At 35.2% G+C, this 17,529-nt stretch overlaps 1 protein-coding gene across 16 annotated transcripts in view; it reads left to right on the top strand.

Annotated features, from left to right (window-relative positions):
- Window positions 1-317: 317 nt before the first annotated feature.
- ehbp1l1a (EH domain binding protein 1-like 1a) overlaps window positions 318-17,529 on the top strand; it is a 38,397-nt gene continuing 21,185 nt past the window's right edge. For 11 of the 16 annotated variants that reach the window (XM_052562104.1, XM_052562108.1, XM_052562115.1 and 8 more), the window contains exons 1-13: window positions 318-463; window positions 1,744-1,846; window positions 2,538-2,602; window positions 3,361-3,608; window positions 8,670-8,727; window positions 9,044-9,139; window positions 9,719-9,772; window positions 10,097-10,275; window positions 10,455-10,594; window positions 11,394-11,468; window positions 15,107-15,355; window positions 16,718-16,921; window positions 17,119-17,343. In XM_052562104.1, the coding sequence (XP_052418064.1) occupies window positions 3,505-3,608; window positions 8,670-8,727; window positions 9,044-9,139; window positions 9,719-9,772; window positions 10,097-10,275; window positions 10,455-10,594; window positions 11,394-11,468; window positions 15,107-15,355; window positions 16,718-16,921; window positions 17,119-17,343 (1,384 nt within the window). In that variant the 5' untranslated portion in view covers window positions 318-463; window positions 1,744-1,846; window positions 2,538-2,602; window positions 3,361-3,504. The remainder of the gene's footprint in view (window positions 464-1,743; window positions 1,847-2,537; window positions 2,603-3,360; window positions 3,609-8,669; window positions 8,728-9,043; window positions 9,140-9,718; window positions 9,773-10,096; window positions 10,276-10,454; window positions 10,595-11,393; window positions 11,469-15,106; window positions 15,356-16,717; window positions 16,922-17,118; window positions 17,344-17,529) is intronic. The other 5 variants (XM_052562102.1, XM_052562106.1, XM_052562101.1 and 2 more) reach the window with 5 other exon arrangements.

The raw sequence follows: 17,529 nt of genomic DNA, 5'->3' as shown, positions 1-17,529 counted from the left end.
CTGGTTACATATATGTATTTAATTGTGTGTGTATTGAAACAGCTGCTTCTGAGATCTGTTGATATGGTTAGAAGAGTTGTATGTAGGTCAGGACTGAAGTAAGGTTAGACCCCAAAAGCTGGTGCAGTGCTGGGTAACAAAACCTCAACCCAATTTTAGTCACTTGAATTAAACAGTAGTTTAATAAGCTTCAAAAAAATAGTCTGTAAATAGCAAACCCATAGGATAAAAATAGGAAATGAGTAAGATTGTTTCTCCTCAAATTATCCTAATGGCAGAACTGCTGACATCTGTTAACAAACACAGGACACAAGTCCTTGACTGAAGGAGGTGTGACGTGAACTTCCCAGAGGAGCTGAAGAAATTATGGGGGGGTTCCCCGCTCATTTACCGTAAGGACCATGAAGCATAAACAGCATTTTTCCAAAACCCGCTGGCCCTAACCTTTTCAAATCCTCATCAGGTCAGTATAGAGCTCATTAAATCAAACATTTAACATTTCATTGGCTTTAACACATTAAAAACATTTTAAATATATTAAAGCCATTTTTGACACATGCATGTGGTGGATACATATGACCTTGTTACCAAAGTACCTAATGCTTTCACACTGTCATATGCTCTTTCATTCAGATTGACAGTTAGCAGGTGTTACATGCATTTCTATATTTGTCACGCTGGTTTAAATGTTATCCCTGATCGTGAACAGATGGGGTAACATTGACACAATGTAGTTTTCCAAACTAGAAAGTGATGTGTGTTGAAAGGTCATGAAATGTTATCTTCCTGTGAAATTAAGTTCACATTGTTTATTGTTCATATTGTGCTCTTATAGAATGCAAGATGATAGATTGGACATCTGGAATCTAGGTTTGAGGCAGTTCTTAACCTTCTGTTTCTTATTGGTGATAATTGTTTAAATCAGTTACTTAAAAAAAATAAAAAAATACAATGAATGTAAAAAATATGATTAACATTTTCCCAAATAAAGTGAGTTGAGAGCACAATCAATATCAATTGAAATGTCCATAAAATCTAATTTAATTGTATAAAATTGTGAAATAAAAAAAATTATGTACTCTTCATAGGTAATCAGACAAATGTAAGTAAATATGTGACACGGTTCACATGAATCCCGTTGTTCAGAAGGTCAGATGTTCCTGTTTCCATTGAAGTACAATATGCTCTTGGAGAACATGATCATCAGATCTTAATAAATGTTTTATCAAGTTCAAGCCAGTTCAGTTGGTGCTTTTATTAAAGGTAATTTCATTCGCCAGAAGTGGCGCAAACCTGTCGAAATATTTTCATATAGTTTTTCACTCTGATTGTTATGCTGATTATATAATTTGTCCCTTACACAACTTATTTTCAAAAATGTTTTTTGAAACAAGACTCTCCAAAGCTGCATTGTTTTTGGTCAGAAATATGGAAAAAAACTATATATATATTTTGAAATATTATTGCCATTTAAAATAACTGTTATTTTGAATATGTTTTCAGGATTCTTTGATAAATAGAAGGTTTTAGCACATTTATATATATATATATATATATATATATATATATATATATATATATATAAAATCGGTAACAATGTGAAAGTGTTTACTGACACTTTTGATCAGTTTACTGAACTTTTTGAATGGTGTCCAGTTTGTAAGCAGTCATTGTTATGGCTGAAATTGTTTAAAGATGAAACTAAGAAATGTACCAATGACGCTTAGATTTGTCTTCTTTTAGAACATTTCCTGCTGTTGGTACTTGAGGAGGTCAATGTCACAGGAAAACAGGAAGTACTGAAACCACGACAAGCTCAACTAACAGGAAGTAGAAGTGTACGGCTGTGAGCGAGAACCTTATTCTTGATCCTTATGTTTATATTATGCCCCCCCCCCCCCCCCCCCCTTTCCCAATCCTTTTCTTGGCTTGATGAACAAATTAAAATGATCCAACTAATTAAATTAAAATAATTAAATGAATCTGTTGTCATATTCCAGAGATGACTTCAGAAGAGAAATTGCTGTAATAGAATACAAGAGCATTTTGGATAGAAGATCTCAGTGGATCTATTTTAGATCTGGTCATCTTTTCTAAAGACTAGAACAAAGCAGAGCTTCAGAGATTTTTATCTTGCTTTGCGTGCAGAACTTCTCCTTTGGTTTTGGACTTGCCACACCTGAGCAAATCTAAACTTTCATCAGAAGGGGCAAGTTCCAGCCTGTCCCACTCACACTGATCTAGAATCAGCTCCAGGTGCCCATATTAGGATTAAAATGATGCTATGATGTCTACAAAACTGGTCTCAGGTCATAATAAGATAACATAACATCAGGCTATCCGCTGCTATTTTAGCCACACCTAACAGTATGACTGTACTGAGCAAGAACTAACAGTCACCTGTATTACTTATAGAAGCAATGCAAAGTAATATCCCACTCTTGCTGACACTAGTCTTTGGTTTCATTCTATTGTTTAAAGCACAGTGAAAAAAACTGCTTGCAAATGAGGTAACAGTGACCTTTAACCTTTCACAGAGTCATCTCAATAGCCCTGCCAACCACCATTCACTTCAACAAGACAAACTGCTTCCCATGGCAAGGTAAGAAATATTACTTTGCCTTCCCCAGAAGGAAAGATCTGTACTTTCACATTTTCTTTGTTCCTGGTAATATTTGTAAAGTTCATTTTACGTGCTCACAATGGTGGGACATGTTGTCACATTGTAATTTATCAATAAACAGCCTTTTTTTAATTCTGTTAAACAGTAAAACATCAAAAAATATTAATGGTGTAGAAAAAAAATCACATAGAAATTGCTAGTAAATTTTACTGTTATAGAGAAACAGCAAGTAATACATTGGAATAACTGTAAACAACTTAGAAACTTAGAGAAATAAGTTTACAGAGTATATAATATTGCTATTAACTGTGAATATATACATTATCTTTTTTACAACTTAGAAAAATACGTTTACAGTGTATATAATATTGCTATTAATATATATATATATATATATATATATATATATATATATATATATATATATATATATATATATATATATATATATATTAATTATGGACTTTTTAATCAAAACGTTAGCCCTTTTACATAAAAATGGCTATATTAAAATAGCTACACTATTAATTTAATGAGGAAAATAAGGCTATTCTTCCTATAGCCAAACTCTTTATTGTCTTATTACATTGACTATATAAATATATAAACTATATAAAACCGCTGCATTTCTGTTTCCCCGCCATTCTAAGGGTTTGCTGTGCAGGATATATCATTTCAACCCAAGTGGTTGGTTATAGATATGTTTCCTCTGATCTGTCTGCGCTTATCTTCTGCAGCCTTCACTTTGACATTTGGAGCATGGGGGCGCGGAACTGTCCCTGAAACATCGGGGAAGGCGAAGTGACACAGCAGTTCCCACGATGCACTTTTAATTCAGCGGTCTCTTCTGTGAGGATTTGTCTAATATAAGTGCAGTCATCATGACATCGGTTTGGAAGAGACTTCAGCGCGCTGGCAAAAGAGCGACGAAGTTCCAGTTTGCCGCGTCCTTTCAAGAACTCACCGTTGAGTGCACTAAGAAGTGGTAAGAAATGCGATTTCTCTTTTCATTATCATGTACTGTTGTTACACACTATATGTTTAACGCTTCTTTAAAGGTTGACGTAGCTACATTGACACCCGTTTAGAAAGCGACGCGACGCTATAAAATTAGAACGCATCGCTCTCATTATAAACAACAGAACTTGTGCGGTTACAGTGTGTAGGGATGGTGTCGTTTACTGTCAGTGTGCTGTGGGACATCAACGGACAGTATATGATGGCTTGTTGACTCTGGCAAGCACATTTCTGTTTGTAGTAGTGGGTTTTGTTATTAGTTCCTCTTCTTTTCCGTTTTACTTTCAGTTCTCTCGAACACATACATCTTAATGCTTCCACTTGAAGCGCATCTTAAAGGACACTTTGATTAGCAGCTACAGACCAACTTCATTAAGCCCTGTTTATGTGATACTCTTCCATTCTGATGCTGATGGGAGGGTCCTAGACATGTTGATAAGCCAAGGTACTAACCAGAGGCATTTATTTTAACATTCAGTCATGCATGTAGTCTCTGTCTTATATGTATTTCACTATTTCAAAAACATTTTTGTTCAATCACATTTGCTAGCGTTTAATCTAGATCGCAGCTCTGCACACTCCTTTTCTAAAGTGCAAGAGGTGCATTCTGGGATGTTTTTGAGCACTTGTTGATTGGTTTTCCTTGATTTTAATGTCCTACTCATTCATTAAGCACAGTTTCAGGTCAAGTCAAGTGGAGCTTTATTCTAGGTGTGTGGAAATGGAACAAAATGTTGTGTCTCGCATGACCATGGTACATAATAATTAAACATATATAAACATTAAAAATGATTTTTAATAAACATTCAGAAAAAAAATCAGTCAGGTTTGCCAGACTTCTTGTCAGTGTTGCAAATCCAAACAGACCTTGCATTAGACACAGACTATGTCTTAATATGTTTAGGAAGGATGTGTTTCATATATAAAGAGTTCTAGTGTCCTTTATTTCCTGAGTTATTAGTTGAGTTCAGTCATCTAAATCTGCAATAATTTCAATGCAGTTCTCTCAATTATCCCTTTTAGCAAATAAATGCTTCTGAATTGTAGGCCGTCAATCTTGAAAATGTATTATTTTCCTGACAGCCAACATCATAATGTGCATTAGCATCATGTGTCAGTGAATTTTTGTGGTAATCGATATTCCTTCAAAACAATGTTAGTAGAAGGATAATAAGTAACCATATTCTTGTCTTTATCATAGAGATTTAAGAGAAACATGGCTAGCTCAGAAGAATTTGTAGTATGGGGAATGACTGGAACGATTAAAATGTTGGTTATTGTTTTTATTTATTTACTGAAAAATAGGCATCAAGCCTAGAAAGAAGACAGAACTATTACATCCTATGTTGTACTAGACATTACTTTATTTATTAGCTGAAACATGTTCACTTAGAGACACTACATTGTTGTTCACTTTGAAAACACTACGTTTAGCTTTTTATACACTTTTGTTCAAAAAAGTAGTTTTTGAACTCTCCTACTCACTATTTAATAAAAAACAATAAAAGCAGCAATGTTGTGAAATATTATTAAACTGTAAAATAGTTACCTGTTTTATAATATATTAATAATAATTTTACATTTTTAATAATTGTAATATATTTTAGTGTTGTCAACAGATTAATCGTGATTAACCACATCCAAAATAAAAGTTTTTGTTTACATTATATATGTGTGCTTGTGTACTGTGTATATTTATTATATATATATATATATATATATATATATATATATATATATATATATATATATATATATATATATATATATATATATATATATATATAATACATATTAAATTAAGACAGTACACATATTATGTAAACAAAAACTTTTATTTTGGATGCAATTAATCATGATTAATCATTTTGACCGCAGTAATTTGAATGCGTAATTTATTTGTGTGATATCTGGAGTCTCAGCATCATTACCCCAGTCTTCACTGCCACTGATCATTCAGAAATCATTTGCTGATTTACAATTATTTATTTATTATTATTATCAATGTTAAAAACAATTGTGCCACTAAAAAAATTTTGAAGACCATAACACAATTTTTTCTGAATTCTAGAACTTTTTCCAACAATTTTTCAGAATTCTTTATTTGGAATAGAATACTTTTGAAATTTTTAAAATGCATTTATTATTTACTTTAGATGAATGTAATGCACCCATGCTGAATACAAGTATTATTTTCTTTCGAAAATATTACTGACCCCAAAGCTTTGAACACTAGTGTATTTCATGGAACATTCAGTAATATTAGCTGATGCTGTGATGATGTCATCTGACTTCTGTGGCCACTGCAGCCCTCTCTGTGCTCCATTGACAGTGTGCCTTGTGTAGTCACATGACTTAACAATGTCTGACCTCTGAACAGCTGTTTGATTCTGTCAGTTAAATGACTCGGCTAGTTCTTGAATGTGGTCAGTGTTACAAGACTTCTACAAATGAAACATTTAGAATCTTTGATTCGTAATGTATGAACTGGGTTATTTATATTATTTTACACAATATATATATGAAAAAAGTGTAACATTTACTTTTAAGATTAAACATCGCACCATCTAATACCTCAAATCTAAATAGTTGTTTAAAAAGCATAAAATTTGATTCCCTTCATATGCAGTTTAATAGATGTAGCACAGTGTTTCAGCCGCTTTATATCAATGTGTGTCCCATTTCCCAGTCTATTTCTGTGGACCCCATGACTCTGTCACCACGTCGCTTGGCCTCTTGCATCCATTCACGCAGCTGCTGCTGACACTGACCTGCAATACGAGACCCAGAGGCCCTCGATTTTCTCTCTCCGCCTTTCCTTTCCTTTATTATGACTCAAATGTCATGTTAGCATGCGAAGACAGTCTACTGCAATCATTTGGTTTTTCATCAGTTTGAGGAAATTATTTTATAGAAGCACTTATTCCCCCATTTATTTGACCAATCAGCACTTTTCCAGATGTACAGTACTATTGAGTGATAGATGTTACAGGTGTGTTGCATGGGATGCCCGACCTGCCCCATGAGAGTTGCATAACTGCACAGTCATCTGACTGCATGTATAAATAATAGTGTGTTTTTTGTACTTTTGTGTAATACAAAATAAATTGTGTAATTTATGGTAAGAAACAGCAGCTGTGGTTGCCAGAAATACAACAAATATATAAATAACATTTTAGGTTTTACTGATTGAACTTAAATATGCAGTACGTTCATTAACTGATATAATGTTAAACTACCAACCTACTGAAATAGTAAAAAAAAAACAGACCTTTGCCCTTAATTCCGATCGGTCCAACGCAATAACGAAATCTGAGCAGGTCTAAAAACTGAAACTGTTCATGCTGCTCTTTACACTTTGGAAAGGTTATATATATTTTTTTAATTTGAGCAGGCCTACAAGCTACTCAATTGATAATGCTGCACTGTAATCATAGTTATTTATTTATATTTTTCATTATATTTTATTATATGATATAGGTTTGAGACTGAGAGTATTTTATTTAGTGGAGAACTTTGCAGCAGTATTTTATTTCTTATTCTTTATTTATTTTATATATATTTTATTAAAAAGTATTTTTTTAAGTGAAAACAAATTGTTAAACAAAGTTTATAGTAATTAATAACCTGCAGTTTAATGTTTGCATTTCTTTCCCTTACTGTACCGAAAATGAACCGAACCGTGACTTTAAAACTGAGGTACGTACCGAACCGTGATTTTTGTGTACCGTTACACCCCTATAAGATAACATAAAACCCTAATGTATATAACTGGTAGGCTACTGAAAATAAAACAAAACAGTTATTTCATAGAAAAAAAAAACAATAAATGTAAAATGTAAGCTGACTTGTTTCTTTTTCACTTGCAAAAATGGAAAATTTAATTTTTTAACTTTATACAATGAGGGAACTTAATAAACATTAAGGTAATTGGTAAACAGAAAAACTGGTTAAAAATTAGACATTTGAGCCAAAAAGACTTCCATGGGGAAGTGGCATTGTGTATGTAAGTTACACAGCTGATCTTACCATGTTATTGTGAGAAGAGTCCACACCCTCCATTGAGAGAAGAGAGATCAGACTGACGTAAACACACTGGGGAAAAGGAGAACAAGGCTCAGGTTATATTTCCCACAACCACACTAAAGGGAAACCCTCATCACACCCCACTCTGCTAATACTCAGTTACTGAAGCTTACAAATGACTTGCACTACTTATGACAATTTTTGTAAAAATAGGTAATAGGTGATAGGTTTTTATGTAAAAAAAAATTTAAATGTAAATGTAAAAATAGATTAAAATAATTTCACTGTAAGTATAGAACGAATCCTTTTTGTACCTTGGTTTAATTAAATGGTGTTTTTAGAGGTTTGAGATGAAAATTACAGTATGTTTTCATAGTACAGTGAACTCTTTTATCTCAAATGATTCCTCATGATGTGAACCCTCTTATCTAATTATTTTTCAGCTATATGCTTTGCTTGTCCAGAATGTTAGCATGGACATATTTTAAGATGTGTCACAGGTGTTGGATACTGACCCTTCTGCACCTCATGTTGAGTCTCCAAGTTATTTTTTTAAATAGCAGAAACATATTTTGTTCTGCGATTGCTCACATTATGACACAGTGTTAGCCTGTTTGAACAGGAACAAATAATTTCACTCGATCTTAAAGACGCTACAGCATTCCATGCACTGAAACCCAGCTAATGCTTTCCTGCATGTGGGTCAGATGAGTAACCTAATAACCAAACTGAGTGCGCATGATAGTAGTTTCCTTCTTCTTGCTGATGGAGACTAACTTCCTTAAAGCAATTACCAAGGGAATTTTAGGTGAAAGTCCTAGTTATGTTTTCTGAGTTTCATGAATACTTTCAAAAGTCAGTACTTTGTGGCGTGAAATACAGCTTTATGCAATATTACATGTTTACTAAAACTAAATATTAGTATATGTACTTTCAGTGTGGAACAGGAGCTATGATGTAGTTGTATTGTACTGTGTTATTTGATGTTATTTGTCATTCACAGGCAGCCAGACAAACTTCGAGTGGTTTGGACCAGACGAAACAGACGCATCTGCAGCAAGGTAAACGGAGGATGTGGGTTTCTAGTGTTATTGTTCACACATTTATAGCTTTGCAGCTGTCATTAGGTTAACTTCATCTTATTCATATAGAATTACAGGTGTTTTAATAGCTACTGGAATAGTAAAGTTATTTAAGTTAAGTAAAGTTGTAAGTACAGAACAACACATAATAGTTGTTTTTATCTCATTTAAGATTATGGTTGGATAGTGTTTTGCTGTACTATACATTATTATTAATGTGTGTTTTTTAATGAAGAAATGTGCATAATCGTCATCCAGGCAGCTGTCATGTTAAGATTTTCTGTTTCATTATTAGCTTCATGGCTGGCAACCAGGTATCAAGAACCCATACAGGGGGACTGTGGTTTGGCAGGTTGCTGAGAGTGTGGATATCACTGTCACTCTTTTTAAGGTGAATATATAATATGATATAAAAAGAAATCAGTGTAAAATGCAATTCAAAAGTTTGAGTTAGATTTTTTTTTTTTTTTAAAGAAATGCATAGTTTTATTTAGCAATTATGATTTAAATGATTCAATCTTTTATATTGTTAAAAACTTATTTCGAATAAATGCTGTTCCTCAGACAATATATATATGCAGCACAACTGTTTACGAAAATGAAGTACCAAATCAGCATATTTTCATTTTGCATTTGCATCATGTGAAACAGGACTGGAGCAATGATGCTGAGAATTCGCTTTATCGTAACAGGAATAAATTATGTTTTAAAAAATATTATAAAATATATAATAGTTTATAAGACTATTTAAAAAAATATAAAAGATCATAAGAGATTATAAAAACATTTCACAATATTCCTGTCGTTACTGTCTTTTTAATTAAATAAATGTAGCTTTGGTAAGCATATAAAGACTTCTTTCAAAAGCATTAAAAATCATCTTTTGAATAGTAGCAGATAATTTGTGATACAGTGCTTAAATTTGCAAGTAATAAACTAATAAGAAACTAATAATTCCCTTTCCCTTTAGGATCCAAATGCAGATGAATTTGAGGACAAAGACTGGACTTTCATCATAGAGAATGTGAGTCTGTTTACTGTATAATCTCACCCTGTTTATTAAAGGTGCTGCTAGCAATTTTAGCTGTTAGCTAACCTCATCCACAATAGCATTTCTGTTTTGGTTTAAAAGTATGGGCCACCCCCTGCCTCTTTTTCTCCATTTAATAAAGGGCTCTCACAGAAATGGGTCAAGTTGTACATTTTATGTATTGTTCTTGCTCTTTTGCATGATTTTGTCATCAAAAGACAGCGTTTTTGAAAAAGCATGTCTCGAACTATGTTGTGATGTCTTCACTGATTTTGCAGTACACTACAGTTTGAAGGTACTGTGCTCTAACATCCACAGGAAACAAAGGGCCACCGAAAGGTTTTAGCATCAGTGGATGTGAACATGAAGAAGTACGCAAGCGTGACCCCGGCTCAGTTTGACCTGACGCTTACACTAAAGCCTCTGTCTGTGAAAGTGTTGGATGCCACACTTAAACTCACACTGTCCTGTGTCTTCCTGAAGGAGGGCAAAGCTACGTGAGTTCAGTGTGTTCCAGTTGTGTTTCTCTAGATCTTTGTAATGATGGGGAAGCATCAGTCCAAGCACATGACACATACAGAATCAACTGAATTTTCTGTACTTTACTGATCTATAGTGGGTTTCAGTAGGCCTTCAATTATTTTCACTAGTGCTGCATTCTGTGTTGTGCATTCAGTGATGAAGACATGCAAAGTCTGGCGAGTCTGATGAGTTTGAAGCAGTCCGACATTGGAAACCTGGATGACTTCAATGACAGCGATGAAGAGGAGGACAGAAGAATGAATGCGGCAGTGAAAATGGCCACAGCTGTAATAGGTAATATTGACATATACATGTACTCTCAGTCTTAAGTACACACACTAGAAAATTTGAAGCTGAACCTAGAAGTTTGGAAACAAGTTTAGAAACAGGCATTTCCTGTTCTGAAAAGGTATTCGCATTTTTTCCACCCTTGGCATTGTGTGGTTTCCTGATTTATGAAAATTGATGTGGATGTAGATAACTTGGTGATTGTTTGCTGTTTTTAGTTGTTTGGATGTATTGAGTTTATTTAATGTTTGCCCAAGTTTAATACTGTATTTCAGATTTACATTTAGTCATTTAGTCATTTAGCACACACTTTCATCCAAAGCGACTTACAAATGAGAGCAATGGAAGCAATCAAAATCAACCAAAGAGCAATAATATGCAAGTGCTATAACAAGTCTCAGTTAGCTTAGGGCAGTACATGTAGCAAATTTTTTATTATTATTATATAATAAATAAAAAGAAAACAAATAGATAGAATACAAAAAATAATAGAGAAGCTTTTTTTTTTAAAGAAAACAAGCAGTTAGTAAATGAATAGAGTGCAAGTCTAAAAGGGGCACTTTAAAAAAAAAGGTACATTTAGAATAGAGTGTGCTAGAGTTAGAGGGTTAAATATAGGTTTAATTTAAAGGTAGCTTCCATGTGGTTAGCCATGACAGACACAGAATCTGACAATATTATCTCTCATTCACGTTGTAGATTTGTTTATTTGTTTATTTCTTTTTGGTTATTTTTTTCTCAACTGCTATCTTGCTTTTCTTTTTCATTCTTTGCCTTTGGCTCTATTCTTCCTGTATGTGGTCAGATCCTCTTCCTCCTGCTAGGAGAATACATGACAAAGCCTGGAGACCTGCTGTAGACACAGGTCCCTCTGACACAGGTAGATTACTGAATGCTCTGGCTTCTAGTTCCACTCTCTTTCTTCCCTTAACACTGGAATCAACATCGTATTAAAAAATTCACACTGCTCAATTTGTATCATGGTGGTTTTAGGTTGGTAAATACTTGAATCACAATTGTGGAACACTTTTTTATAAATTTTTATAGTCCTAATTGAATATTTGACACGTGATCTGCTGATATTTATATAATATTATGTATTAAGATTATTTTTCGCATTCTTTCACATTATTAAATTATTTATATATAATAAAAATATAAATAAATATAATAATATATAAATAAATAAATACAAACCCGATTCCCGAAAAGTTGGGACACTGTACAGATTGTGAGTAAAAAAGGAATGGAATAATTTACAAATCTCATAAACTTATATTTTATTCTCAATAGAATATAGAAACATATCAAATGTTGAAAGTGAGACATTTTGAAATGTCATGCCAAATATTGGCTCATTTTGGATTTCATGAGAGCTACACATTCCAAAGAAGTTGGGACAGGTAGCAATAAGAGGCCGGAAATGCACATATAAGGAACAGCTGGAGGACCAATTTGCAACTTATTAGATCCATTGGCAACATGATTGGGTAGAAAAAGAGCCTCTCAGGGTGGTAGTGTCTCTCAGAAGTCAAGATGGGCAGAAGATCACCAATTCCCCCAATGCTGCGGTGAAAAATAGTGGAGCTATATCAGAAAGGAGTTTCTAAGAGAAAAACTGCAAAGAGTTTGATGTTTTCATCATCTACAGTGCATGACAATCTCTGTGTGTAAGGGTCAAGGCTGGAAAACCATACTGGATGCCCGTGTTCTTCGTACCCTTGGACGGCACTGCATCACATACAGGAATGCTACTGTAATGGAAATCACAACATGGGCTCAGGAATACTTACAGAAAACACTGTCGGTGAAGACAATCCACCGTGACATTCGCCGTTACTGGCTAACACTCTATAGGTCAAAAAAGAAGCCATATCTATACATTATCCAGAAACGCAGGCGTTTTCTCTGGGCCAAGGCTCATTTAAAATGGACTGTGGCAAAGTGGAAAACTGTTCTGTGGTCAGACGAATCAAAATGTGAAGTTCTTTTTGTAAAAATGGGATGCCATGTCATTCGGACTAAAGAGGACAGGACAATCCCACACATCTGGAAAGGCACCATCAATGCTGAAAGATAAATTCAAGTTCTAGAACAACATATGCTCCCATTCAGACGTCGTCTCTTTCAGGGAAGACCTTGCATTTTCCAACATGACAATGCCAGACCACATACTGCATCAATTACAACATCATGGCTGCGTAGAAGAAGCATCCGCGTACTGAAATGGCCAGTCTGCAGTCCAGATCTTTCACCCATAGAAAACATTTGGCGCTTCATAAAGGAAGATGCGACAAAGAAGACCTAAGCAGTTGAGCAACTAGAAGTAGGGGTGTAACGGTTCACAAAATTCACGGTTCGGTTCGATACGATACACTGATGTCACGGTTCGGTTCGGTTCGGTTCGATACGTTTTAGATACAGCAAAATGTAAAAACATCTCAACTTTTCAGAATGCCGCAAGCGCACCGCGGGTCATGTGACAAGAACCAACCAATCAGCTTCATCCTTTCCCGTAACAACGTTGAGAGCTCAGCCAAGATGAAGGAACAGCTGATCATAGTTGTATATGGATTGCAATTTTGAAATAAATTCAGTAGCAGAGCTACTGCAAGCGATTTTTAGAGCTGCAAATCCATTTATCCTTCGCTGAAATTTCCGCGTCTCATGGAGAGAGCACGTCATTGTTGCTTAGCAAAGACAGACGCCTCATGAGCGCTTCTGCCCGAGCGCTTTGGAAAGGAGGAGAAAGACGTGCTTAGCGTTTTCCACGCGTTTTTAGGCACGATATGTGAACGGCCCCTAAGGCGCTCGCTCACTCAGCACGCGCTGAAGGCTCGTTGCAAAATGTCTAATGCATTTAACAGACCAGAAATATAAGATCCTAAAATAACCAACAGGTCTGGTGTTTGGGTTGGATTCCCTGTAAGCTATAGTGTCTAAATGCTGCAGGGATAGTTTGCTGCGTGCATGTTTCTCCTTTTTTTCGTCTTTTCCCAGATAGTACTGACGCATATATCCCAGATATTCCCGCTGTTTTTTTTTTTGTTTTTTTTGTAATCCCGCTGGTGTACCCTGTCATGTTGCAGATGCGACATACCGTTGTTTTTTTATCCACCACTCTCTTGCCATCACCATTATAGCTTAAAGGGAATCCAAAGTGCACCCAAACACCAGACCTGTTGGTTATTGGAGGATCTTCTCATTTCTAGTCTGTTAAACGCATTGGCTATTTTGCAACGAGCCTTCAGCGCGTACTGAGTGAGCGAGCGCCTGCTGAGTAGCCTAACATAAACATATAAGATGGTGTTTTTTTCTTCTTCGGGAGTGTCAGGGGCGTTGCCTGTTACGTTGTTTGGGTTATTGGGCTACCTTGTTGAACGCATATCATTATATTTCTTTCTCTCTCTCTTTTTTTTTTTTTCAAATATAATTAATTACTCCAACGAACGGTTCAATACGAATACGCGTATCGTTACACCCCTAACTAGAAGCCTGTATTAGACAAGAATGGGACAACATTCCTATTCCTAAACTTGAGCGACTTGTCTCCTCAGTCCCCAGACGTTTGCAGACTGTTATAAAAAGAAGAGGGGATGCCACACAGTGGTAAACATGGCCTCGTCCAACTTTTTTGAGATGTGTTGATGCCATGAAATTTTAAATTAAAATGATACATTTTCCCAGTTTAAATATTTGATATGTCATCTATGTTGTACTGTGAATAAAATATTAAAATTTGAACCTTCCACATCATTGCATTCTATTTTTATTCAAAAGTGTGTGTCTGTGTGTATAAATATTACAAAAATGCATATTTATTGTATTTTTATATATTTCTTATTGTGTATATTTAATATTTTTTTAATATTTTATACATAAACCATGGATATATTGGTGCACATCTGGTGTGTTCACCCCTGTTTATTATTATTGTTATTATGCACTCAAGTGTAAATTACTTTAGTGTAATATAGTATAATAACTGAGCATAATGTTACTACTTAAACTTGTGGAAGCATCTAAAAGCCAAAACCAGAAATGTAAAAGTAGAGATCATGAATATCACAAAAAACCTTTTCACACATACACCCCCCCCCCACACACACACACATATATAAATAGAATATATAATTGTTTCACTTCTTCATTTTGTATCAGATAGAAATAAGATCATAAGTAATGCACTTTCTAACTTGTGTTTGAGAGAGCATTTGGAAAGACTGGATTCATTGGAATGTTTTAACTCTGTCAGAAAATGGGTGAAATTGCATAATGCATTCCCATGACCTCAGCATACCAGTGGTCACTTTTTTTCTCAGAGTTAATCTAAGATCTGCATCTTTTCCTGGTTTCCTTTACTTCTCTACTAAATTATTCCCTCCTCATATCAGTTTTTCTTTATCTCTCTGCATTTTTTGTCTGCTACCTGTCAACTCTTCTTTAGCAAATGCACCTTCACTCTAATTTCCTCTGTTTTTGTCTGTTCCTCTCCATGATCATCATCATTTCTCTCAGCTCATTCTGAACCGGAGCGGATGAGCTGTTCCTTCATTACACCTAACGTTCCTCTCCAGGACCGCCCCCTGTCATACACCGCTCTTGACCCGTCTGCCCCGCCCCTCTTCCCTTCCTGTATCCAACTCCCCCGTGCTGCTGGCAGCGTCCCGCAGGCACGCCCCTCCCCATATGCCTTCACTATACCTGCATTTGTACGTGCTCATCCACCTGCCCTGCCCAAAATCTTCCAGCCACCGACCGGCTCAGGTACAAACACTCATCCACCCGGTGCAATGCAGCAGATCACCACAGAGTTGTGCTGGTCTCCATCCACTGCACTGTGTACATGTCCATACTACATACCTCATAGATCATCCACAGACTCACTCTTCTGTCTTATTACTTACAGTACATGTTTTCACCATTTATGTTTTTAGAAGATATTGGTGTGCTTTAAAGGTTAAGTAATAGTACTATGGAAGTCCATTTTTTGCCTAACAAAAAGAAAGCAAATATATTATTATTTAAAGTATAATATATGGTGGTCTCGTGTATATATATAGTTTACATTTATGCATTTAGCAAACACTATCCAAAGTGACTTCGAGTGCATTCAGGCTATACAATTGTTTTTTAACAGCATGTGTGTTCCCTGGGAATTGAACTCACAACCTTTTGCACTGCTAATGCAATGTTCTACCACTGAGCCACAGGAACAACAATATATATATAATTATTAATAACTTTCTTTTTATATGCAAAAGGTTAACTTAAAGCCTTTATGTATAAGGCATTATTGTAATGCACCTTATAATGTATTGTTCAATCTTATGAATAATTGTAACCACAGTTAATACATTGTAACACTATAATTACAATATGCATTTTAAATTTGGATTTAATTATTGACAAAAATATGCAATGTATTACACTGCACATTATGAAAAATTATAATGCATTAAACCCTAAAATGTATTATACATGAAGTCTTTAAGTACCAAACTTTTGAACAGTAGTGTATTTCATAAACTGACCATATAGCTAACAATTGTGCATAGTTTTTCTTTCTGCCTCACATTCTGACTACTTTAAACTAAATTTGTTATATTCATGCTGAATATCTGCATGACATTACTACATGAATATTTGCATTAAATTCTGAGACAGCTATTTTTAAATGATGTAGTTTAATTACAAATGATTGTTTCTGCAGAGGCATTGTGTGGAACTTTTGTAGAATTTATTTGTCTTTGAACGTACATCACTTCTAGATTCTTTAAAAGGAATCTTAATTGACTTCTTCTGAAAAACTGTCCGTTAAAAACAACAGAAAACAGTTTTAAGGCTGCTGTTTAAGGAAATAGCAGCCTGACCACCATAGTAACTGCTGTAGCTCCCTGTGAATTTGTTCATCAAACAGCTATATATCCAGCCCCTGACTTTTATTATTCTTGCCCTATCACAACTTGATCTAATGAACCTTATTTACCTCACTCCAATGAGTGTTTTTGCCTCCTTTTAAACACACACATCAACAGATTTACACAAAGCTGTAGCTTTACTCTATTTTCTGCTATTTCTTCCCTCTCTTACTCTCATCATGCTATAAATTTTCCCTCTCTCCTTAAGTTGCTGTATCTGTCACTAAAAGGCCGTCTGGAGGTCTTGCTAGGTCTGAGTTAATGGAGAGCAGTCGCTCTGCTGAGGGCAGTGCAGCTCCTCCCCAAAGGCCTCTCTCTTTTCTTCCTGGGACTAGCACACCTTTCTCTCTTTCCTCTGCTCAATCCTCCTCATCCCCTCAACAGACTCCTCTGCCTGACATAACCCAGAAAGGTAAAGAATAAATCAGTAAAGATATAGCTTTTAAATAGTTGTATTGTAGCTTGCATTAACTGTGTAATGTATTTTTGCTTATTTGATATTTGCATATCTTTCATTTTTATCTGTCCTGTTGCTGCTTCATCTTGCTTCCATTTTGTCTTTTCTTCATTCTTCTCTTTTCTGTCTCATCATTTTCTCCCTTGACTTAGCCACCCATTCGGTTGCTCGTAGCAAGACCCGGAGACCTCAGAGTTTTCCCTCTTCACACTCCTCCCTTTCTGATTTACACCCCTCCTCCTTTGAGTTTGGCTCTTCTCCTCAGGGCACAATGACTTTACCTGCACCACGGCCCTCAAAAATGTATCGCGCCTCATTGGCTGAGCCAGGCTCTGCCCTTACAAAGCCTACAAGCATGCCCTCTGCCACTGAGACAGGTACATGGGGCAGATTTAATTTGATGCCATTTAAAATTAAGTTTCATGTTGATTACCCAGGTTTCTGAAAATGATTTGGAGGTAATAAAGAGCCATAAAGTCACTGAAAGACTCTATGAAAGAGTTTTATAGCTTTTAGTCCATTTTTGTTAGCTACAAGTCTGTTCATATACTTGTGTACTCTTA

The sequence above is a fragment of the Carassius gibelio genome, chromosome B7, assembly GCF_023724105.1.
Source record: "Carassius gibelio isolate Cgi1373 ecotype wild population from Czech Republic chromosome B7, carGib1.2-hapl.c, whole genome shotgun sequence".
In the NCBI taxonomy this organism is placed as follows: Eukaryota; Metazoa; Chordata; class Actinopteri; order Cypriniformes; family Cyprinidae; genus Carassius; species Carassius gibelio.
The sequence above is the reverse complement of the archived record's forward strand: the minus strand, read 5'-3'. Positions and strand labels throughout refer to the sequence as shown.